The 26,842-nt window shown below is 35.2% G+C and overlaps 1 protein-coding gene across 1 annotated transcript in view; it reads right to left on the bottom strand.

Moving 5' to 3' along the window:
* LOC106473167 (protein lev-9-like) overlaps positions 1–22,660 on the bottom strand; it is a gene marked incomplete at its 5' end in the record, with an annotated part of 37,617 nt that extends 14,957 nt beyond the window's left edge. The window contains 8 exons of the mRNA XM_022401660.1: positions 293–703; positions 1,845–2,018; positions 4,512–4,691; positions 7,064–7,240; positions 10,403–10,576; positions 15,486–15,659; positions 16,170–16,361; positions 22,466–22,660. Coding sequence (XP_022257368.1) covers positions 293–703; positions 1,845–2,018; positions 4,512–4,691; positions 7,064–7,240; positions 10,403–10,576; positions 15,486–15,659; positions 16,170–16,361; positions 22,466–22,660 — 1,677 coding nt within the window. The remainder of the gene's footprint in view (positions 1–292; positions 704–1,844; positions 2,019–4,511; positions 4,692–7,063; positions 7,241–10,402; positions 10,577–15,485; positions 15,660–16,169; positions 16,362–22,465) is intronic.
* Positions 22,661–26,842: the final 4,182 nt, after the last annotated feature.

Raw genomic sequence — 26,842 nt, 5'->3', positions numbered from 1 at the left:
CATAAAATCTATTGTCATACCTTCATGTCTACGTCATAAAATCTATTGTCATACCTTCATGTCTACGTCATAAAATCTATTGTCATACCTTCATGTCTACGTCATAAAATCTATTTTCATACATCCATATCTACGTCATAAAATCTATTGTCATACATCCATATCTACGTCATAAAATCTATTGTCATACCTTCATATCTACGTCATAAAATCTATTTTCATACATTCATATCTACGTCATAAAATCTATTGTCATACATTCATGTCTACGTCATAAAATCTATTGTCATACCTTTATATTTACGTCGTATATTTGTTTTTTTCTGAAGTAATTCTCCTTTCCTCTTCTCTCTGATGGTCATAGTCAACTTATGGTCACTGTGTGGTTTATTTGAAGAATGTCCACTTATTTCGTTCTCTTTCTCTGCCAACGCCTCTTGACGGCTGACCTTTAAGGAACGAATCAAGCGAATGCGGGGATGTGACCCCCTTACACAGTGGGGTAGGTTGCCGGGGCTCCAGGCTCCATCGACACACGTAGCTCCGGGGGGGCCGTCCGTCAACATGTAACTTCTTTGACATTCGTACATGATCTGCCTATTATTTTTCACTTTTCGAACGTATGGCCTGTAGTCATACATCCCCATGTATCCAACGAGAAGGACTCGACCGTGCTTTAGATACCCAGGGAATGGGCAGTAGACTGAATGACAAGGAAATAAATAAATATACGTACCCACACACACATGCATATAACATGTATCACGGTTTCTATTATCGGTACATATACATACATATAATATACTTGTTTATATTATTTATCCAGTTCCATGTGATTACCAATCTTTCAATACAGAATATAGACTGTTGTCATGGCGATGCTTTTATACAACTGACCAATCCGGAAATATCTTTGTTTTATTTTTAACTGTCTTTTATTTACACTGCACTTTTGGGTTCCTTTCAGAGGCAAAAAACGTATTATATCTGTTACTATTTTTGCAGGCTCACCCCTCACTCCTCCACGTGGATCAACGGTAAACTTGACAGTTTATGACGCTAAATTTGGGGTTCGATCTCAGAAATGTGAAGGATGTAAACAGCCCATTGTGCAGCTTCGCTAAACAAACAAAACCGCTTGAAGTAAGAAAACAAACACGAATTTTCATGTATGATTTGATAAAATGATTGTAACTAGTCAATTATATTTTGAAATAAATTGCTACTTGTCAAATGTATGTTTTACTTTCTTTCACAACTATCAAAACTATATGTACGTATGTATGTGTTTCAAAAGTTAACCTAACGAAATCATCTCATAAGAGGTGCTTTAATTGACAAGAGAATGGTCTATTTTATATCAGCCATACGAAAACGATGTTTATAAATTAATGATAAAATAACACGAGTTCGTTTTAGAAATTACGAAATATATACAAAAATTTATTCAAATCTTTACAGTCTAATTCATTAATATAAAGTATTCAAAAATTTTATATAAATATTGTAGATAAAAAAAATTAATAATTCAAATTCAAAATTAGCTGGGCCTGACGTGGTTTCATGTCCGAAGATTCATGGTTCACGTTTCGCTTTCATAATTACACCCTCTGCACTTTGGGGTTGTGAGTACGCTATAAGGACGATAGTCAAATCCCGGTATTCGGTCAGTGGTTGGTATTGGTTAGATCCTTTCTCTCTTTAATCTAATAGTTCAAAATTAAAAGGGCTACGCGCAGGTAGTCCTTTGTGTAGCCCAAAGAAATCCTAACAACAAAGATGTATTCCTGTTGTCATCAGTACTTATTTCCTAAAAATGAGGATATGCTTATTTCAATACCTACTTTCCTCACAGCGAGGAACATTCCCAATCCACTGACCAAAGCTACACGTGGTAACGTTAGGGCCAACGATTCTGTATCCGTCTTTACAACGAAATAGAGCTGTTCGTCCGTGGTCAGTTTTAGGAGCGATGACCATTCCGTGACGTGGCTTTCTCGGAAGATATTTACATCTAGCTGAAGAATAAAGAAAATACATAGAGCTTTACAATCATGTGTATATGATAAAATAGGTGATGAAAGGGTTATAAAAAAAATGTATTATTTTACAAGTAAAAAATGGCTCGAGGGAAAAAAGTCACTAGTTGTTATGAATCCCGTTATAGAGGGCAGTAATTTGCACCAATAGAACGAGTTCTTTATTCCAACACGTTATACAGAAGAAATTTGCACCAATAAAATGAGTTCTTTATTCCAGCATTCACAACAATATCTAATAATTCATACAATAAATTGAGACACTTAAATTGTAGTTCTTCACAAACATATTTTAATCGTTTCTAAGCCCGTGTATCGGTAATTAAGTAAATGCGGTCTGTCTGAACTATTAGTCACAAAGTTAGTTAATTATGTTCAATTTAGGTTCTTTTTAGGAACAATGCTTTAACTTTAAACAAACATTTAATCATGGTTTGTTTGTAATTAAGTGCAAAACTACACATTGTGCTATTTGAGATGTGTTTACCACGGGTATCGAAACCCAGTTTTTAACGCATTAGTCCACAGATTTACCGCTGCGTCACTGGGGGCCAAATAGTCATGAAGTTAGCTAATTATGCTTAATTTAGAATCTTCTTACAAACAAAGCTTTAACGTTATCCGAACACTAATCTTGTTTCTGTTTTTTGAACAGAATATTTGAAGTTATTATCTTCCATTTGTCCTTTGGTAAATATTTTCCGGAATTTTTTTTCCAAACAGAACTTTTAAGGACGTATAGACCATACCAACATACGCGCGTTTATCATGTGAATAATAAAACATCATTACACTCACGAAAATTAAAGTGTCCGTATACTTAGAGTTATTGGGGGTCTTGCCCCCTCCCTTCTTGAGCACGCTCCTGGATAATCACTTTTCAAATTGTAGTTTCTATTCTAACAGTAATTTTATGGCAAATAGCATAAATATAACGTGCTGGAAGACTAAAGCTAAACACTGAATAAAATTATATACACCAGCAGGGATGTTGTTATGTCAAACTTAGAAGTGAGAGGTACCACGATTACCCTTAACCCCCCCCCCGAAAGAACAGCTAACTATCAAACTGGTTATTTAATAAGGCTACCGTGTTTACTAATTAACCAGGATTTCTCAGAAAAATCACTGCTTCAGGTGTATTGTTATAAAGCAATAGTACATGCAAGGTCAGAGAGATTTCAGCTAGTGATGAAAAATTAATTTTATATAAAGTATGAAAATAGTGCTTCCGTTGCACGTGAAGCAAGTGATCAGTGTGTGGTAATTTATTTTTACAGCATATAATGTAAAATTAACATATTTATGGCCAACTAGTGACCGTCCCTCGACCCTGAAGTTAAGCCCGAGGACGGTTCTTGTTTCCGAGAGACAGGAAGAATGTAGTAGTTGGAATTGTTAAGAAGTGCCTTACCAGGAGATACTAAGGGGCTACGTAGGGCCTCGCCTGGTGTGGTAGAGGTCTTGGAATCAAAACCGTGACGAGGAAATATATTGTCAAAAAAAAAAAATGAAAATACTACAGGTGCTCCTTTGGGAACCCACTGGACTACACCACTGTGTGCAAGAAAAAATGAATTAAAAACAGCCAAAATGATTCTAAGTATCGTATGATGATACTAGTCGTTTCATTTCTGTTCACGTTTCTTTAGTCCTTGATGTAAACAAGTCAAAGTTAAACCTCGATAATAATTTACGTTTCCACATCTCATTAACAACTTCAAAAATTACATACCTGTCTCCAGTTTTGTTTAAAAGCAACCACTTTCGAATCAAAAATATCATTTATAAACAATTACACGATACTGCCACTGATTAGCTTTGATAGCAAAGTTAGGTATGAAACACTCGAACTTCAGAGTTCAACTATTACTTGGATAAAATTTTACTTACTAAATATAGAAGATCGTTCTAGATAAATTACTTAGTTCATCAAGAGTTCAAGTAGCACGTAGGCCTCGTAGCTACTTACGACAAAAAATTTTATCACTTTAATGATGGAAACTCGTGACTTGGAAATATGGCGCTGTACATATCAAGCTAAATGTGATAATTATAATTCGTGCATATAACTATCCTCAGATTTTCATTACGTACACTGCACTGAACTGATGTCTTTGCGAAATTGTTTTAACAAATTTCTATCAGTGCTCTTGTGCGTTTTTTGGAAGTTTTTGGACCGTTTTTAAGACCAAAAGTAATATCAAGAATGTTGAAATGTGTTTTGTAACTTCTTATTTATCAATTTTCCAAAACGATGACAAATTTAACGACAACTGACCTAAAAATTTAGTACTTGTTCATAATTTAGCGTCAAGAACAAACGCATGAGACGAACAAGCGAGAAAAAGTTTCAAATCATATATTATTTTACTGCCTAAACCTTGTTATTCAGCTTTCAAGTGTAATCGTTTAAATGTGATTCAAATACTTAAGGGCTTTGTACACTGTCGCATAAAGTTTATAATTTACCAGGTACACAGACAGGCACGTGCGTCCACGTGCCGTTCCTGCATGTTACAGGTGTAGCGTTGTACAGGAGCTCGTGCTGCTGCTTACAATCCACGTGGATTTCTTGTCCATCCTCTACTCTCGTTCCTGGCTGAAACTGATTTACTCGACCATTTGTTACATCCGGGACAACACAGTAAGCTGTAGGATTGTTAGAACAGTATAATTAATGCTAGTACTTCACAAACAACAAGTACCGTATATCATTTCATAGTTTGAATAATATGAAGCTTCAATTCATCAGTCGATACAGTAAGGGCTATATACACCTTTATACATGCGTATATATATATACATAAACACACACACACACACACACATATATATATATAGATATATACATAAACACATAAACACACACACACACATATATATATATAGATAAACACACACACACACACACACACATATATATATATAGATATATACATAAACACACACACACACATATATATATATACACACACACACACACACACAACATACATATACGCAGAGAAAAAATATTGATAAAGCTGGGCGTGTCCTAAGACTAGTGAACTGGACTGCGGATCCGAAGGTCTATGATTAGAGTCCCGTCGTCGTTCTTTGGTGTCGCCAAACCGCGCTCTGTATTTTAGGAACATGGCTACGTTATAAAAGTGACGGTCAAAACCCATTCTTCGATTAGAATAGTTCAAGAGTTGGCGGTGAGTGCTCCCGACAAGCTGTTTTCCCTCTAGTCTGTCACTTGAAAATTAAGGATGGCTAAAACAGATAGCCCTCCTGTAGCTTTGTGTGAATATCCCAAACAAAAAATAGTAGCTTAATACGTCTGCATGATGTATCAACCATCGCCATCTCGTGAGTAATAAATTCTAGTTTGTAAACGAAGGATTTTTTCATAGTTATAAGAAAATGTATTAAAGCCGTTTACTGTTTAACTAAAATAAGTGCTCGGTTGTGAAAGGATGCACTCAGAAACTCTAATTACATCCGTTAGATAATTAATTCTGATAATTTTGTTTTAGACGAGAATTAGGATTTTAAATTTTTTTTGGAAATAATTTGCCTACAGTGTAAAAGCGTACGATTTACGATCTTTGAAAGGTTTTAACTGTTTTCATCTCAATATTCGTTTTGTAGCACATTTTTATGGTATATTCGACGACGTAACTGTTTGTTTCACGAGTGGAAGTGGTTAGATATGAGTGTAGATGTCAGTCAGACCTAAAGAAAGCTTCAGTAAAGAGATCGAAACGTTCACTACAACCAGGTTTAGTTTAAAACGTTCAAATTCAAGTGTTGTCTGACAAGCAAGTGGTTAAGTGGTAATTAATGTCGAAAGGTTTACTTATTTGTTCACCTGAAATACACCTCATGTATAGAATAGGCTAAACTGCCAGGTTAAATGTTCCCTATGTTTTAGCACAACCGTTCCCAGTTTCGAACTGCAGACCAGAGGAAAACAATCAGTCGGCAGCCTCTGAAGGGGCTACTCCTTAATCGAATAGCGAGTTTGTTCATTCTTTGTTCTGAATTTCGCGCAAACTACACGATGGCTATCTGCGCTAACCGTCCCTAATTTAGCAGTGACGATTAGAGGGAAAGCAGCTAGTCAAAATCACCCACCGCTAACTCTTTTACCAACGAATAGTGGGATTGACCGTCACATTATAACGCCTCCACGTCTGAAAGGGCGAGCATGTTTGGTGTGACGGGGATTCGAACCCGCGACCCTCAGATTGCGAGTCGAGCGCCTTAACCACCTGGCCATGCCGGGCCGAGGATTTAAATCTCCGATCCACGGATTGCGAGTCGAGCCCTAACCACCAGGTGATACCAGGCATTTCGAATAGCGGGATTGTCACTCTTAAAATCTGAAAGTATTTGATAGTACCACGTTTCGAACCAAAGATCCTGAGATATCCAGTCAGATACGATAACTACTAGGCCACGCTTGGGCAGATTATGTCGAGAAGGGAATTAGTAGGCAAATGATTTATTAAAAATGACGGTGATAATGTAGTAGAGACTACTAATTCTATTGGAATAGTTTCTCGTTTGTTTGTTTTTGAATTTCGCGCAATGCTACACGAGGGCTATCTGCGCTAGCCGTCCCTAATTTAGCAGTGTAAAACTAGAGGGAAGGCTGCTAGTCATCACCATTCTTGGGCTATTTTTTTTACCAACGAATAGTGTGATTGACCGTCACATAATAACGCCCCCACGGCTGAAATAGCGAGCATGTTTGGCGGGACGGGGATTCGAACCCGCGACTCTCAGATTGCGAGTAGAGCGCCATAACCACCTGGTTATGCCGGGCCCGAATAGTTTCTGTGTGACTCTCTGCTATAACAACCTAATTTTGGCTGACAAAATGATGTAATTTTCTATGTATCTCAAAATATTTTAACGAAAAAAAAAAATTCAAGAAACACATACATAACAAAATGTTACCTACAGGTGCTGGTTAAAGAAAAATATACGATTATACCTCATTAAATAATAATAATAATAAAGTATAGCGTTACCTAAACATTGGGGAAGTGGATTGGACCAAGTACCATTTTCTAGACACGTGGTCGAAATAAAGTTTCCCTGAAACTTCATTCCATCAAAGCAGTGAAAAACTATAACTGAGCCTACAGTCGTTGTCTTGCCTTGTAGGTAACCGTTATGGAGATCTTTCAACTTCCCGCAGTTTGTTTCTAATTATAAAAAATAAAAAACAGATAAATACTAATTCTTAGGTAATTTTAAATGAAAGCAACTAATAGGAATTTTTAATCACTAAACAAGCCGCTTAAGACAGTGGTGGGACCTGGGCGAAGTATAAGCTTATTTCCCCACTCCTTTGCTTAATCTTGCTTTTTAAGAAAAATACCATACAATGTGATAAACTAAATTTATTAGTGATGAGAAATTAAGGAAATAAAAAACCAACATACTAAGAACTGGTTTATTATTATTTTATTATACACTTCATATTTTATCATTTATTATTATACCCGCAAAGCGCGGTGGATCCCTAACGGCGGTGGGCCCTGGGCAACTGATCCTTATGCCCATTGAATAAAGCGGTCTTGGAACAAGCAAACGAATGGAGCTGGATTATACAATATACTAGTCTGTGTGTTGTATGTTTCCTGTTTTAGAAACTGATTTCTTTCTGGTCACACGTCTGTTACTACACTAGTTCTAAGAATATGTATTTATTACTGCTTTGTTCTGGAATTAAATATTCAGTAATTATTGCCTGTTTTTGTACCTGTAGCATTTTTAGGTTTCTTCCTTGTAAAATATGTATGCCATTAAGATATGGTATTATCAGAGGCGTCGCTAGGTGCTGGCACACGGGGCCTGAGCCCCGAATCTCAGTTGGTGTCTTGAAAAATCAGAATAGTAAACAATGATCGATATCACACTGAAACTGCAAAAATTCTCGCGCCCAAGGACCTGAGCACCGAATATTTTAACCACCTAGCGACGGCTCTGGGTATTGCGTTCACTTGAGAGAAAAGACGTGAACTTAGCTAGATGCATTGTGTGTGTGTGTGTGTGTGTGTGTGTGAACAGTTCCAGTTTAACGCTAAGTGAATGATAATATTTAGTGTAAAGATAAACTAATGTTGTTGAACAATAACAGAAGCTGTTGAAATTTAAACGAAATTCTATTAACACATTAAGCCGTTTTTTCCTTTATATAATGCTATGTTTTTTTAAGAGAGTAAAAATTCAACAAATTTGAACAGAACTACAGCCTTTGCTACTTCTACAGAAAGATTCCCCATTAAAGGCGCTGTTCTTCATCCAAAGATACACATATTACTATTTGGATTGTCTTTTTGAATAAAGAGTGTTTCTTTGAGTTGCATGTATGAAAGGAATCCCTTGAAAATATCACAAGAATGGGCAGCAGTAACACAATATCAAACAGATGGAAACTTTGATGAAGAGAAGAAAAATGATTTAGTAAGTGATTTTGAAGAAGGAGAAAATCAGATTAAAATCGAGCCAATTCTTAAAGGAACTTCAATACCACAAAGGAACATACAATAAAAAACCCTCTAAAAATACCACACCAAAGAAAACCTCTAAAAATATCGCAAAGAAAATCCCTAAAAATATTGTCAGATATAAAAGACTGCTTAGTGTAGGTGGCATTATTAATTAATTTATTGTGTGCTTGTACTTCATTGATGTCGAGGCTATCGAATGTTATGTGCAATCCATTGTTGTCGAGAGTACAGAGATTTCTAGAAGGCCTAAGTGATAGACGTATAAATAGCTGCGAACAGACGAGCGAAAACAGAATAAAAGTAGTCACGGGAAAGAGAAAAGTAAAAAAAAAACACGTAAAGTTAACTGTCGTGGGAGTGAATGGCCTAACAGTTGATATATTAGTGTGATATTAACAGTTTTGAACAAGATAAGGAGAATAGCTTGTCTCATCAAAGGCTATTATAAACTAATTGAACCCACCTGTGTGGACTCTGACAAAAGGCAGAAGATTACTAGAAGTACGAAAAGCAGACGATTATTGGAAATTCGGGATACAATTAAGGATAACTCACGCGACAACGTAAGTGCATTATACATGGAAACTATTGCGATGAAAATAGAGAAAAACAGTTCGGCTTGTCAACTGAATTCTAAAGCAACTGAATTGACCAAATGGACTTTTGACAAGAAGAAGAGAAGTGTATAGTGTTTAAGATACAACTATGATCTCTACATTGTAAAGAATTTTGTACATACATTTAATTCGTTTCGAATACATATATTATTTTAAAAACAAGTGGAGTGCGTATTGTTCGTTTACTGTAAAATTTATCGCCAACAAGTCACAGACACCTACTGTAGAAGAATCCTTAGCCCAACACACACACACATATTTACATTACTGTATATACTACTAAAACGTAAGTTCCCGACAAGTGTCATACAAAAGAAAATCCCTAAATAAATCACACAAAAGTGAACCCTTAAAAATATCCCACAAAAGTAAACTCCTAAAAATATCACACAAAGGTGTAACAGTAGCACAAAATAGAACAGGTGCAAATTGAGATAAAGGGAAGATTAGAAGTGCCTGTCCATTTCGGTGCATGCGAATATTATCAATAGAACGTAAAGAAACCTTCCCAAATGGGGAGTTTTTTGTTTTTTTTTAACAGGCCAATGTGTTGTTCAAACAGATGCTTCCTGTCAAAAGGCATGCACGACCATGCCTGGTTTACAATTAAGAATTTCAACGTTTCGGATTAGATTCTGGTTTCTCCAGATTCCAGTGTTCAACCATATAGAAATCCACGAGAAAATCTGGAGACTGGAGGAGTTTACTTCTAAACACTAGACATCAACAGTAAGAATGAAAATGAACTACACCAGACACGTGCATGTTCTTCTGAGTTTTCCAAACAAGAGTGGTGCCACACCATACTACAACTACTTACTTTGTTTTTGCAGGGCAGTTTATTATGTAGTATACAGCTCAGAATAATTCATATATATATGAATGATTTTGGGCTGTACATATGTATGCCTCTGATGATGAGAATAACCAAAACTACCAACTCAGTTTTGAAACAATGGTGAACTCGCAATGATATGTTGGTAAATAAATATATAAACTATATTCAAATGTCGATGTGCAGAGCTGCTTTGATGGTACAAGCATTGTAAACAAATCACAAGATCAGTTGTTAGAATTAAATTTGGGTTATAGATGGATAATCCACACATGCTGTCTTGATCCTATCAGCTATGTTTATAGAACTTAATCGTCAAACTGCGTGTTTCTCTAAACACCATGTTTAGCGTTAAATGTTACTAAAACGGTCCTTTCATTAATAATAACTATAATCTACCTTCGCAAGAAGGCTCCTCCCCCTCCCATTCTTTGTCATATTTACACTGTCTTGTCACGGAACCTGACAATCGGTAACCATGGTGACATTCGTATTTCACTACAGAGTTATAGGCCAGAGTAGTGAAAATAGCTTTTCCGTTAGGTGGAGCTGCAGGGACAGGACATTGGACAGCTAAATAGAAAAAAGAAAGAAAATGATATTAAACTTATTTTTTATACTTAGACCTTTGTGTTTAATATGTAAAACAAACAAAAAAAAAGAAATCTCGTTAGGTTTCTAAAATTAGTATTGAATTAAAATTTCAATCCTTAATCATTAAATCAAAACATTTCCATTCTTATATTCTCTTTACTTGAAGTAGAAAATCAATTAGGGTGAAGCAACTGCTTGAATTTCTTTTAGAAACCTTAGAAAACGATACTTGCTTTCATATTTGAAGACTTTGGAAAATTAATGAAGCATTTTGTGACTTCGAAGTTAAATTTATATTTTCAAAATATGATAAAAATATCGAAAAATGCTTGTTAGACACCAATATTGAGTAAATTGAAATCTAATTTTATCCCACAACTATTTACTCTTATCGAACAAGATACTCAAGCATATTTTACAGATAGTGATTTTAATTTTACCGTATATATATATTATTTCAAAAAGGATTTGCAAACGAAAATCAATATGAATATTTTATAAACAGCATAACTGTATTCCACAGTATTTCATTAGAGCTACTGATTGGTATTAAAAGCATATTAATGTATTTACTCTAATTTTGGAAATACTAACCCATTTTAAGACCATAGATACCAAACTGAAAATTTTAAAATGCCTTTTAATTTCATCACAATCCCATTTTACACATTTCTCCATTATAAGGAAACTTTTTAAAAATATTTTGCATCATGTTTGCTTCTAATAACGTTAACGTTCACTAATTTTATTAAATTTGTCATTAGGCAAGGAAACGACAGTATTTTTATTTCCAATGCACTTCTTCAGTAACCTATCCTGCCATTTTGGAACCGTAGCATAATTTCAAACAACGCATAAAACTACGATACCAAAGGTTTTCCACGTCGACATACTTAAACTTAAGTATTTAGGCATTCGCGTTAAATACTGTGTGATTTATATATATATGGTTTACAAGTAGTTCCACATTAAACATATTTATAAGTTAGTTTTCTATTTCCGAATTTCATTCCCATTTTTACACATCAAAGTCGTGTATTTCCCTCCGTTAAAACAGCATACATTATGGGTAAAAACGCATTAGACAGTACTGCATGTAATCTGAAACCAATCGCCCAGAAAAAAACAGATGTGGTCAAGCCGATGTTGCGTACATATCACGAGGACCACCTATAACATTTATTGATTGTTATCCGTTTCCTTCCTAACAGATAGCGCCACGTGTCACACTGGTGCATAGTTTCATTGCTAACATTCTCTTGTTATCAATAAAACTAGCAACTTCCACTCCAATAGATGACACTTTCAGAATAATTAAGTAACTTAGTTTATATTCAAGTCACTGAAGTTACGTAATAGCACTTGGACGGTAGATTCCCCGAGGAAATATTTTCCCAAGAATAGTTTTGTTTTAATGTTTATATAATTTTAGAATTTTAGCTTCCCGGTATGAGTAGAATAGCAGTAGCTTTACTCTTAGCCTAGGAAAACCTAGCCTGGCTTTGCTTGTTAACGCCGTTGTTATGCCGGAAAAATCTAACCTGGCTTTGTTTATAAACACCGTTGTTATGTATGCCTTTTGTTCATCATGGCTTTATTTTAGTCGATCAGTAGCGTTTTCATTTACTTTATTTGGAAACTTCATAAGTAACTCAATATTCGTGTCATGCCCAAGTTACAAATCCCGTTACTGAACATGCTTGCCGTTTTAGCTATGGGGGCGTTATAATGTGATAGTCAATTCAGTGTTTCGTTGCTAAAATGAGTAGCGCGGGAGTTGGCGGTTAATGGTGTTGACTAGCTGCCTTCCCTCTAGTCTGTAGCCCAGGAGTTGGCGGTTAATGGTGTTGACTAGCTGCCTTCCCTCTAGTCTGTAGCCCGGGAGTTGGCGGTGAATGATGTTGACTAGCTGCCTTCCCTCTAGTCTGTAACCCGGGAGTTGGCAGTGAATGATGTTGACTAGCTGCCTTCCCTCTAGTCTGTAGCCCGGGAGTTGGCGGTTAATGATGTTGACTAGCTGCCTTCCGTCTAGTCCGTCACTGCTAAATTAAGGATATCTACTACAGATAGCGCTCGAGTAGCTTTGCGAAAAAGTCAACAATGAGGAGAAATTTTCTGGTTGTGTCTGCACAGCTCCAACTCTAAAAAGGTTTGTTTGCCTGTAGTTAAGCACAAAGCTACACAATGGGCTATCTGTGCTCTATAAGTCCGCAGACATACCGCTGTGCTGAAAATGTTGCATAGACTGAAAATAACTGTCTACATTCCTTCCTATATCAAAATACAGTTTCATCCCTTAATTTCTGGTGCAGTTATGAGTAAACAGAGAGAGTGTGTTCTATAACAAATTCATAAGTACCTTAAAGTAGAGAAGTTTATATACCAACTGGAAAAGCAAGTTAAAAGACGAGAGAGAAGGAAACTAGTTAAAACCTCAGAAACTTGAAAAACGTGACTATAATACAGGCTGAACAGAAATCCAATCTGACATACATTTCAAATTCATGCAACATTTAACGCTAGCAACCGGGTTTCGATACCCGTGGTGGACAGTGCACAGATAGCCCACTGTGTAGCTTTGTACTTAACTTCAAAAAACAAAAAAACGAAACGTGATAAACATCATTTGACTTTTTTTATAAAGACCAATTGGTTGAGACGGAAAATAAATGTTCATAGATGGCGCTTATACAGTTTTCATTTGTAATAATAATGTGTAATGAGCTATATCTGAAAATAACGAATCTGCAGCTGCTTGCTGTAGTATAACGAGCATCTAATATCATTTCAGATATTATGTTTCATTCAGTTTTAGGGCAGACAAGTTTTAGTCATTGTTTGCTAGAGAACATTTAAGCAATGAAATTAATTAGGACTTGTAACAGGGCAATCGTGATTACAAACACAATACTTAATTAATTAGGGCTAGTAACGGGACAATCGTGATTATAATAACAATAATTAATTATGACTTGTAACAAGGCAATCGTGATTACAATCACAATACTTAATTAATTAGGGCTAGTAACGGGGCAATCGTGATTATAATAACAATACTTAATTAATTAAGGCTTGTAACAGGGCAATCGTGATTACAATCACAATGCTTAAATAATTAGGGCTAGTAACAGTGCAATTTTGATTACAATCATATTACTTAATTAATTAGGAATAGTAATAGGGCAATCGTGATTATAATTACAATAGTTAATTAATTAGAGCTAGTAACAGGGCAATCGTGATTATACTCACAATACGTAATTAATTACACCTATTGAGTTCTGATAATTTTCTAACAATAACATACCGACACCAGTAATTGTTTTTACGATAAAACTACACTCTGTCCACCGCGGGGAATCGAACCCCTTATTTTAGCATGTAAATACGTTGGTCCACTGGGTGGACGAAACTAGAAGTATAAATATAAACATGAAAATTTTTTGAAAACGCTTGAAGTAGCTAACACTAATAGTATAAATAATGGAACAGCTGGGTGCTGTCAGAAAATACAAAAATGGGTTAATTTTTTTAGAACAGAGAGCGAGAACACAAGGTCAGCATTTGGGTTAAAATACCCATATTGTTCTTGATGAAAGGTTAACAACCATTTCTCTTTCTTTAGAATTTAACCAGTTTTGTGAATTGAGCTGATGATAGCAAATGCACTGTTTTAAAAATATAGGATTGATTTTGGTAGTATTTGATGTATCTGACCCATCCTTTAACACCTTTCTCTTTAGCTATGGCTTAGTGGTTAATGTGCTGGACTGTGGATCCGAGGTTTTGTGGCTCTCACCCCATTACGGCCCAAACAGAATAGTGCTTCACACCTTGGGGGTTGCGAATGCATTACAAGAATGACGTTCAAATCCATCTATCCAATTAGAATAGCCCAAGAATTGGCGGTGGGTGGTTTTGACTAGTTGCTTTCCCTGTAGTCTATCACTTCACAATTAGGGATGGTTGGAACAGATATCCCTCGAGTAGCTTGGCGCGAAATTCAAAACAAACTTTTATTAATATTCTACATTTCATTCTGTAAAAACAAAAAACAAACAACTCATAATCCAATTCATTTAATGTTAACGAAATAATTTTATTTAATCGACTGTAGTTCCTACAAATTAGCTTCATTAATGATTCCTTATAGGCCTAATACGACTATCTCACCTACTTACTAACTTCTTTCGCACGTACGTCACTTTCTTGTACGTCTATTTCTTCGTCGAAATCCAAATTAAATACTTACAAAACTGAACTAACAGATAAACTGACTAACAAACGCAATTATCAATCAAACATTTTAAAAGACGCACAGACTAATAATAATAATCTACTTTAGATTAACTCGGTTTTTATACTGATTCAAACCATTCTAAAATTTTCAAGATTCCAATCGTTAAGTCACGCTAAACGGGGGATGACGTAACTTTCTCTGATCAAACAAAAATATCTAAACTGAAACCCTAGTCTACAACAATATAAATACTAATTTGTTAAAATGAGTGGAATACAGTTTAGACTGGTATTTTGATACATAAACCAGATTCAATACGTTGCCTAATTCAGCCTAAACTTCATTCTATCCAATATAAACTAGGCAAACAATATAGTGACTTATGGTCATTTTCCACAAGCCTATCACGAGCTTCTTTGCCAACAAAGCATGTTATTACATTCTCTTATTTAAAGTTTTAGTATGACAATTTGTATTATAAGCTACCGCCTTCCCTAAATGTATCTTTTAATAAACAAATGCTGTATTTGCATGAAAATTTTACGTTTCTTTGCCATCACGTGCTGTGTTACTTGAAGCAATGCTAAACAAAAATGAAATCTTCCAGAATAATATATAACCAATATAACAAAAATATTATCAACTAACGTTTACAGGAAGGCAACACGCCGCTCCACAGACCGCTAGCATTACAGTACCGAGTGCTGGGACCTTCGAGTTCAAACCCCCGATAACAGAAATACACGACACTCCGGCTGAATGTAAATATATTTCCGCTTCTGTCGCCATTTCTGACATATCCGGGATCACCACAGTTTCGAGCTGAAAAAGAAAAAAAAAATGACAAAAGTACTGTCTGCAATAAAAATGATAAATCACATAGATACATAGAGAGGCCCTTGTATCATTCATATTCTCACGTCAGGCATAATATTAACTTTTACTATTATCATGATTTTTATACTCCATTTAGAGACAGAGAATTATTTGTTTTTACTCTGCACACGGTACTTTGGCGACTAAAATCTTCTACATATATATATGTTGCCTGTTATGTATATTCAGATTTATAGAAATATTACAAGTTTTACAATTACTCAAAGCTTCGAAAGAGATAAGGCAATAGTTAAAAAATTGTATTATGTGTTTTTCTGACCCTATTTTATAAGCTTGTGATAATTAATTAATTTCAGGATTTTTTTTTCATCTTTTGAAAAATATTTTTAGAACTTTGCTTCACGTTTCGTTAAGTGTAGGTGATGTTGCTGTTCTATAACAACAGCAATAATAAATACCATTAATGACTCAATGATAGCTAACCATTGTACTTACGAGTGCAATGTAAGTCCGGACCAAACCACTGAGCTGAAGTGTTGTAAAACATACATTTAGCTCGTGGTAGTCCTACCACCTGGTAGCCGGGGAAACAAGTATAGTTGACGATCGTATCTACTTCAAACTCCTGCTTGTCCAAGCTAGCAGAGTATCTTGCATGGTTAACAATAGGTGGCGAACCACACAGAGCTGGAGGGGGAAAAAGGTATATTTATCAAAACTGTTTCTGTCAGATTTGTCTTTCTAAAAAAAAACTGTAAAAATATTTCCACATGCTTTGCATTATTTTAGCAGAAGAAACAATAGGATATGAGGTTTTCAACAGAAGAACAAGAGGAGCGTTACAAGATACGAAACAGGAAAAAGTGAAGGAAATAATGAGTTTGTGGGTGTGAAAAACACACGTGTTGTTAAATATGGAGAAGAACACAGACGATATAGTCAGAATACGCGGGAAGAGCAGCAAAATAAGCAGTAGGTAGAATGGAGAACAACTTGCTAAGTACAAACATTTAAGAATATCCAGTTCAAAGGGTATATGTATGCAAGTAAATAAGAATGTATAATAATGTGTCAACCACACTATATCCAGGGTCAACGAGGCCAACACCAGGGCTCGTCAGGCCGGCCGAGATACGACAGCCACAATATTTGTTCAGACACTATTTTCTTGACAAATTGAATGGATAACAATCGTTGTTCATGACGTTAGGAAAACACGTTGATTCAAAAACTCAATTAAAGATAGAAATACTAAACCCTATAACCCGCGCGCTTTCGAAAATGGATCTTTCTTATTTAAAGGCAAACTGGGAATGAGCTTGTTCCTGATAAAGAAAGGTCAATCTTTCCAAAGCGCTCTTGTTTTAGGGTTTCGTATTTTTGTCAACAACTGTTATGGTATGAACCAGATCAATTGGTGAAGTGTATATATATGTATCAATCAATTTAATACGAGCCATTTACAAATCGGAATAAGGGCTAATAACGCAACATTATTTATTTATTTATTTTAACGACAATTAGCTATTACTATAGGTCACGGGCGCCCGCAGAAAAAATTAGGGGGGGTCATGTAACTGAAGTTTGAAAAAATTATGAAATCGAAATAGTTTTCTTCTATGGAAGACTGGAAGCCTGACATAACACCTAACGACGGCCAGAGAATTGACTGGTCAAAGCGTTGTGAAAATAATATTACACATAATAAAGACGAGAATAATAATCTGAATAATTATACCATTAGTAATACTCATACCTCGTCTCAATCGTTCCGCAAAATAATCAGCTATCTTTACTTGAATTAACTCATCATTCAAAATAACTGACGAACCAGCAAGTATCCAAGACAAATGTTGTACAGATATAGACAGTAGAGTGTTTATATAAAGGTTTGAAACATCTTCTGGTGGAAATATTACAATTTGTTTTCCAATATAACGTTTCGTCTCTAAAAGTAAGGCATGGCCAATTACAATTTTCGAAGTGTAAGCGCCTTCAAATTACGTCTTATTTAAGATAATGCTAATCTGATCTGTAACTTTCTTAATGTAAATAATTCAATACAAATATAACGCCGATGCTAGTGTTTTATTTACGTTAGATTTTAATTCTTTGCTTCTTGATATTTTCCTCTGTTTGGGTTTTGTTTGCATGCAATATTTGTATATTTTTGACATTCATTTGGTGTTGTTTTTTAATGATGTGTTCATGTATGTTTCGTTTTTCATGTTTGTTGCACCCAGTTCTTGTTTTCCTACTTGTTTTTCCTATTAAAAAAATTACATTTTGTATACTGTGCCATTACCATATTTTTCATTATGATATAATTTTGATATAATAATTTTAATATTAGTTCCTGGTTTAGTTAGTTGTGTTTTTTACGTAATTTATACCATAAACCAATTAATGTTTCACCAAAAAATACGTACAGATGGTATTGAACTATGTATATATATACATATATTTGTTGTTTTATTGTTCTAGTGTTTGGTAAATTTTCTTGTTATCTTTGTTTTATCCTGTTTTTCTTGTTTGTTTTAGCGCTTATATTTAGAGGTTGTTGGTTTTTTGTTTTGAAGTATTCTTTTATATTTTGAATTCAGTTTTCTGCGGTTTGATTGATGCAGTAGTATAAGTGCTGTTAATACACGGACGTTTAATATTCTAATTTTTGCTCTTTTTATTATATGCGGAAAACCAGTTTACATAAGTTCCATTAAGTCTTAACCAGTTTATATAAGTTCCATTGAGTCTTAACCAGTTTATATAAGTTCCATTAAGTTTTAACCAGTTTATATAAGTTCCATTAAGTTTTAACCAGTTTATATAAGTTCCATTAAGTCTTAACCAGTTTACACAAGTTACATTAAGTCTTAACCAGTTTACACAAGTTACATTAAGTCTTAACCAGTTTACATAAGTTCCATTAAGTTTTAACCAGTTTACATAAGTTCCATTAAGTCTTAACCAGTTTACATAAGTTCCATTAAGTCTTCTTTTGGTGCATTTTCAAACCGAATATTTCTTTTGTTTTTCTTATGTTTAAATTTAGAAAGTTTAATCAACCATTTTCTATTTTTTATTGTAAATGTAAGCCTTTTTGCTGTTTATTAACATACTTTCTTCTCCTTCCTTAGAATCACATAGGATATCATTAATATATTCCCGCCAGAAAGTGGTGAACACATAGCTGTATTAATAGCCTTTGTCGCTATGCTAATGAAGAATTTGTCAATACTGGAGATAATGGGATTCCAATTTTTAAGCCTTCTCTTTGTGTATAGAAGTTGTTTTTTCGGCAAAATGAAACAGTTGGTAGTTGCTAATTCATGCTGTTTCATATCTTCTAAAGGCATTTTCAAATATTTCTTTTTGTCATGCTTATTTTTGTTTAGATCAATATAAAGTAGATTAGAGAATGTAGAAAAAACAACAACAAAGAACCGTAACAGATTATAGTCACAGTAGAACAGATCATTGAGTTAAAAAAAGATCAAAAGGCTATTCAGAGATAGAATCGCAGAGGTAACACAGAAATCTTTATATTCACACTGAAATAGCGTAGTAGCAGGAGGGGCACAGTGGCAGTAACAATGTTCCCAAGCGATTAAGGAACGTGTAAACTTCAATATAAAGAAGTGAGAAGAAAGCACAGGATTAACGCAGAACAACAATGAAAGTGAAATTAGCTATTAAAAATTATGAAACACAGTGAATGTGAAAAAGTGATTTGAAGAAAGGTCAGAAACAACTTTACACTGGTGTTGTTGGTTCCAGTATATTTATCGTATTTTATTTATCCCAATAATAAGCCCCCTCCCCACAGTGGCACAGCGGCATGTCTGAGGACTTAGAACGCTAGAAACCGGGTTTCGATACCTGTGGTGGGGAGGGCACAGACAGCCTATTTTGTTGCTTTGGGCTTAACTTCAAACAAACACAGTAACAAAACTTGAAATTGCAATTTTTGAGTAAATAGAGACGCATATCGTTTCAAAATTATCTTAATTGCACATTACAAAAAAAAAATTGAGAGAATCTTTTGTCGTACATTGAATATTACAACAAGCGAGCTCTGCTACTGAACGAAAGGTATCCTGGGTAGGTAGGTACTTGTGGGAGACAAAAGACCAATACTCAAATTGAGGTGGAGGGGAAGAAGAATCTCAACCCCCTAGTTAACAATACGGGCCTGGGGCAGCATTTCGAGAAAGAGAATTCACGTGCGTGATTCTCGCTGAGCCAGATTTTATCTCCTCCAACCACTGGTACAGCTGTTTTTTAATTAACTCTTTAATGTTTGATTGATGCAAAATGGATCAGCGATAAGTTTATGGACTTACAACGCTAAAATCCTGGTTCGATTCCCCGCGATGTATAGAGTGCAGTTAGCTTTTTGTATGGCTTTGCACTAAACAAATGATGCAAAGTTATTGTTGCATCATATATTTAGATCTTATTACTAACTAATCAATGAAGTAATTAACTTAACGGTATATATATGCACGATAGTTCCAGTAGCGTGTACATTTCTTTGATTATATTCATAGAGTTTTCCGTGTCCACTAGTTACACTTCGAGTTATGGAAAATATAGATCTGAAATGGTACTTTTATGTCTCTGGTTTGAAATCCGAGGTGGACAATGTAAACGAAAACACATTTACAGTCTAAGTGATTTTTATCATGAATATTAGGCCTATTAGATAAACAGGGTGGGGTGAAAGCTGCTATCTAGTTGGAACTATACGGCTGGCATGGTTGGTACGGTTGGTATGGTTAGTATTATATACGGTTGGTATGGTTAGTGTTATATGCAGTTGGTATGGTTGTTGTTATATGCGGTTCCTATGGTTGGTATTATATACGATTGGTATGGTTAATATTATATACGGTTGGTATGGTTAGTGTTATATGCAGTTGGTATGGTTGTTGTTATATGCGGTTCCTATGGTTGGTATTATATGCGATTGGTATGGTTAATATTATATACGGTTGGTGTTATATGCAGTTGGTAATAAATAAAATATTACAAAGACAACTGAAAACCAATATAATTATTATTTGTTTCTGAGTAAAGGTTAGAAACTGAATTATGTTCTAAACAAAACAAGTGTGTAATCACTTTTGTCCCACCCTGTATATGATAATAGAAACGAATTTGGATAAACCACTGTTAATTATTTATTGACCTTAATCTGCGATCTTTAAATAGAGTAAACCGCTTTATTAATGAGCTTTCCCAGACGAAATCTGGTCACTCAACTTGGTTTTCTCCTGAGATACTTAACTGGGCTTTGAAGGACACGTGTAAAAGGTCAAATTTTCCTTGCTGGTGAGATAATGACGCTACACTTATTATAATGGCTCAACAGAACAACAAAAATAAACCAACGTACAGAAACAAATAGTTTAACGAATTTCTGAATTGATCTGACTCAGTACAACAAATTTTAGAAATTGTTGACTACGTACAACAAACATCTGAACTGGTCTGACTCAGTACAACAAATTTTAGAAATTGTTGACTACGTACAACAAACATCTGAACTGATATGACTCAGTACAACAAATTTTAGAAATTGTTGACTACGTACAATAAACATCTGAATTGATCTTACTCAGTGCAACAAATTTTAGAAAATGTTGACTACGTACAATAAACAACTGAATTGATCTTACTCAGTGCAACAAATTTTAGAAAATGTTGACTACGTACAACAAACATCTGAGTTGATCTGACTCAGTACAACAAATTTTAGAAATTGTTGACTACGTACAATAAACATCTGAATTGATCTTACTCAGTGCAACAAATTTTAGAAAATGTTGACTACGTACAACAAACATCTGAATTGATCTGACTCAATACAACAAATTTTAGAAAATGTTGACTACGTACAACAAACATCTGAATTGATCTGACTCCATACAATAAATTTCTAAATTGATTTGACACCGTATGTCAGAATTTAAAATATAGTTTTAGGTTTTCGCCAATTATCAAAATAAAAGGCTTTTACTTATATTTCTTAATAGTATAAATATATACTATGTAGTTGTTGGGCTTACGATTCTTCTACAGTAGGTGTTTGTGACTTGTTAGCGATGAATTCAACAATGAATAAACAGCACACACTTTACTTGTTTAGGCATATCATAAACACTATATATATATATAATTCTCTTCTTCTAGTCAAAGTCCACTTGGACCAATTCACAATAATATCTGAGCTAAACAGTCCTTTATATCATGACAACGTACAACAAATTTCTGAATTGATTTTATTCCGTACAACAAATTTTTCAAATGATCGATAATTACTCTTTCTGAACAAGCGTTTTTCTTTTGTTTAAAAAACGACATTCTAATAGGTTATTTTCGACGAAGATTACCAAGAATTATACGCTAGTGCTCGTTTCTTAACTCTAGATACTGCTCGGGCAAATAAATTTCAGGTTAAATTATATTTGATATTTTCAACTTCAATAAATAACAATTGAAAGTGCGAGACATATGTAGCGGCATACTGTGCCTCAAACCTTATAATACACAGCCCAGTATGCTAACTACTAGGTCTCAACCCACCGTTCAGTTTAATTACTTAAATATAAAGACACACGATCTTGGTTGCTGTTATATTTCCAGGGATCCTGGAGTGCGTGTGAGTGGGGAGGGGTGGGTAGAACAATATTAACAGAAGATAAAAAAGCACTTTGCATCCGTACTGTTATAATCCGTATTAAATCTAACTTAGTTCAACACCAGTGAAGGTTTTTACACGCACTTACGTTTTTTCTTACAAGCAGGAGTCTTACCACTCCACGAGCCGTCTCCCTGGCACACTCGCTGTCTTGATCCCGACATCCAGTACCCACTATAACATTTGTACGTAACCTTTGACCCAAATATGTTACCAGTGGCTTCAGGTTGACCGTGAGCGATCGGTTCTAAGCTCTCGCATTGCAAGTCTGCAGAATAAAATCCTTCACGTTAGTCATTGTTAGTGTATTGTTAATACAAATGGCAAAGTTAGCACTAAAGTCATGTTGATTTTACAACCTAAAATAACATATCTACTTTTGTTAAATTTACTACTACTGTTTTAGTAAATTGCTGTTGTTAGTGAATCTTGACACAGTGTCTACTGTTTTCACCTTTAAAGTAATATTTTCTCATTTTAATAAACTTGTTGATACTTCTTGCTTACTTACACATTCTTAGATTAACTGTGGTATTCGTAGATCAACTGCGGTATTCTTATATTAACTGTGGTATTCTTAGATCAACTGTAGTATTCTTATATTAACTGTGGTATTCTTGGATTAACTGCGGTATTCTTAAATTAACAGCAGTATTATTAGATTAACTGTGGTATTCTTAGATTAACTGCAGTATTCTCAGACTAACTGATTTCCGCAAAGAGTGTTAGGTAGGCCCCCTTTGCAATAGGAGGATTGGCAGGATAAATCATAAAGTCCTCTGAGTTTTAAGCTAAGAAAAATAACGAGACTGGACGAGATGTGTAAAGCAAAATTAACAATATTTATTTATCAAAAGAAACAAACACAATATGCATATTTGTGTAGGGCAAAGAACGGTCACATTATATTGGATATATGAACTGATTAACAAATTTTCCTTTTTCATGATGTCTTCTCGTCAGCTGACTCATTTTATAAACCGAGTAGAGCTGTAAGAATCCAATGCTCCTTTCTTAATATCGGATTTGCCAACAACGACTAGCGCAACCCATATGACTGCTCATTCTCATTGAACATAGGGGAGGCCATAATCTCTAGATATTAAATGTTCTGAACGTGAAAGCCTTAAATGGTCTGATGGTTAGGGCACTCGACTCGCCATCTACCTGTCGCGGGTGCGAATCCCCGCCACAGAACATGCTCCCCATTTGAGCCTTGGGGGCGTTATAAAGTGACGGTTAATCCCACTTTTCGTTGGTAAAGAGTATCCTAAGAGTTGGCAGTGGGTAGGGCTGACTAGCTGCCTTCCCTCTAGTCTATCACTGCTAAATTAGGGACGGTTAGCCCAGATAGCCCTCGAGTAGCTTTGCGCAAAATTCAAAACAAACATTAAACTGACAGTGATGAACATTGCTACCGTTGATCTTCTTGCACAACGTGCTGCGTTACAGCAATAATTCCACAGGCGGAGCAGATATTATCCCTAAAGAACAACAAAGTAACAAAGTATGTGTACCAAAGCGTTGCTAAATAACTCAAATATGTACATCTTACTATTTCAGCTAAGAGATTTAACTCAATTACATTCATAATAAGTTGAACAGATTCTCTGGAACTAACATTTCTACTTTAAGTTTAGCTATTGTCTTTGAATCCGCGATCTCTTGCAGTACTTTTGATACTTGAGTTAGACACTTCACATCTCAGTGAAGGTTTTTGTAACTTGATTTAGACACTCCACATCTCAGTGAGGGTTTTTGTTACTAGAGGTAGACACTCCACATCTCAGTGAAGGTTTTTGTTACTAGAGGTAGACACTCCACATCTCAGTGAGGGTTTTTGTTACTAGAGGTAGACACTCCACATCTCAGTGAGGGTTTTTGTTACTAGAGTTAGGCACTCCTCATCTCTGTAACCGTCAGTGAAGGTTTTTCACATACCTGAAAGTTTACCTGAGCATAAAAACGTTTCTCAATCTGTAGAAAGATCAAACTTTAATAACAACAACCCCACTAAGCTGTTTAAATAACATTTCCACAAGTTACAATGGATTACGGTCCACGATGAGAAAGAAGCTCAAAAGACATTACACAATCGAACTTTCTAGAACATTTTTGAATAGATTAACATTTCTTGTTTTCTAGAACATTCCACAATTAACCAACTTTTCCGTCAATCAAAACGTCTACCAGTAGAACAGACTTAATCGTAGAGAATAACCGACAAATATTTTATATTTCAAAACAAACAAAACGTTTCAGAACGCAACATAAGAAATCTTTCGAAGAGAACGGTGTAATGCTACCGTACAATACAGTACCAACAAGCATTTATAAATAAATGGCTCTGCCATTCGTATCAAATTTCTTGTCTTTACGTACCAACTAGTATTTGATTTAAAAGCTTCAAAATCGATTCAGGAAATGTTTCCGGGTGTGTACACGAAGAGAACACTTCTTGAATGTCGTCGAAACAATTGCGTGTAAAACGTTTAATCTTTTCATATGAGCACGTGCTCACAATGCTGAAGCATAGGTTATCACCTCAAGCAATATTGTTGCTATAGCAACATGTCTGTTTCTCTGCAGAGAAAGTTTTCAAATATTTGCATAAAATTTCAAACAAAGCACTTTGTTTATCAGGCATATAACATTATATTTCTTTCCTTATTACTCGATAGGTGAAATAAAATACATAAAAAAAAAAAATTGACTCGCATTTCAAAATAGTTTCCGTTAAGTAATATGAGGTATTATGAAAAAAATATTTCGTTTCATGAGTTCATTATCCATATGACTCTAACATTTGTTGTAGAGTTTATCCAGTTTAAAGAAAAATTAACGTATGACATAGAACTTTCAATATTATAGCCCCCAGTAGCACAGCGGTGTGTCTGCAGACTTACAACTCTAGAACCAAATTTCGATACTAGTAGGGGCAGAGCACAGATAGCCCTTTGTGTAGCTTTGTGCTTAAGTACAAACAAACAAATTCAATAATATAAAACTAGCATTCTCCGTCCCAGGATCCCTCTCCCCAGTGGCTCAGCGGTAACTTTGAAGGCTTATAACGCTAGAAATTGAGTTTCGATACCCGTGGTGGGAAGAGCACAGATAGCTCTTTGTGTAACTTTGTGCTTAACTCCAAATAAACAATCCGTTTCAGGAAGTGAGTCGAAACTGGCAAATTAAGTTTGGCCGAATAATAAGATGTCAAGCCAAGTTTGAGTTTATAACTCAAAAACCTCATTCTCCGACCAAAGTAGATGACTAAAACTAACAACTTCTTCTTGGTCGGGTGTCAAGACCGAGTCACGTCTGATTTCATGACTAAAAACCAGCACTCTTTGACAAAGATTCGTTGCTGAAACTTGCACCATCAATTTGACCAAATGACAAAATACGAAGGCCACGTCATGTCTGATTTCATGACTCTCTGAAATAAATTCGTCAAGCTAGATCTGGACACCGAAGAACCTGACGTCTTGGACATGGATAAACAATACAGTTTCAAAATGACTTTATAACTGGTAACTATGATCCACCTCTGAACTAATGATTTAAAGTGAACAAAGTAACGTATAACGAATTAGAGATGCTAGCAAAAACATACGCTCACTGTAACTTGAGCTGAACATGAAAGTCGACAAATCACTTGATTTAAAACACTCATCAGATATTTACATGAAAATCTTCTTGCTTGATTGTGAAATTTTAACTCGTGCTTCGGATGCAGGGGAACATGATGTGTTAGTGTTAACAAAGGCATTAACGTACAATTAACAGTTTACTCAATACAAATGTTACATGTTACTAAATGCATAAAATCATTAGAAACCTTAGAGTGCGGGTGGGTCGTGAGATAGAGTTCTAGATGTTCGAAGCTGTGTTCGAGTCTGTGCGATACCACAAAAGTTTTCCTGAACTTTGAAAAGTGAGTGCATTATAAGAGTACAATCAGTTCCTTAGCGTGGGCGTTGGGTAGTATAACGTTGCTGACTGGCTTCCTTCCTTCTGGTCCGTAGTTCAAAGTTAGAGATTGTCACCATTACTTTGACATGAACATAAATTGAAGCTTGCCATTCAGATAGGCCTATCTCTAAGGCTTTATTTGGATGGACAACAAGCACGTTACAGCAGCTAACAGATAGGCATCTAGATAAACAACAAGCACGTTACAGCAGCTAACAGATAGGCATCTAGATAAACAACAAGCACGTTACAGCAGCTAACAGATAGACAACTAGATAAACAACAAGCACGTTACAGCAGCTAACAGATAGGCATCTAGATAAACAACAAGCACGTTACAGCAGCTAACAGATAGACAACTAGATAAACAACAAGTACGTTACAGCAGCTAACAGATAGACAACTAGATAAACAACAAGTACGTTACAGCAGCTAACAGATAGACAACTAGATAAACAACAAGTACGTTACAGTAGCTAACAGATAGACAACT

This window comes from Limulus polyphemus, unplaced genomic scaffold, assembly GCF_000517525.1.
Source record: "Limulus polyphemus unplaced genomic scaffold, Limulus_polyphemus-2.1.2 Scaffold5944, whole genome shotgun sequence".
Taxonomy (NCBI): Eukaryota; Metazoa; Arthropoda; class Merostomata; order Xiphosura; family Limulidae; genus Limulus; species Limulus polyphemus.
This window is presented reverse-complemented; position numbering and strand designations above follow the sequence as displayed.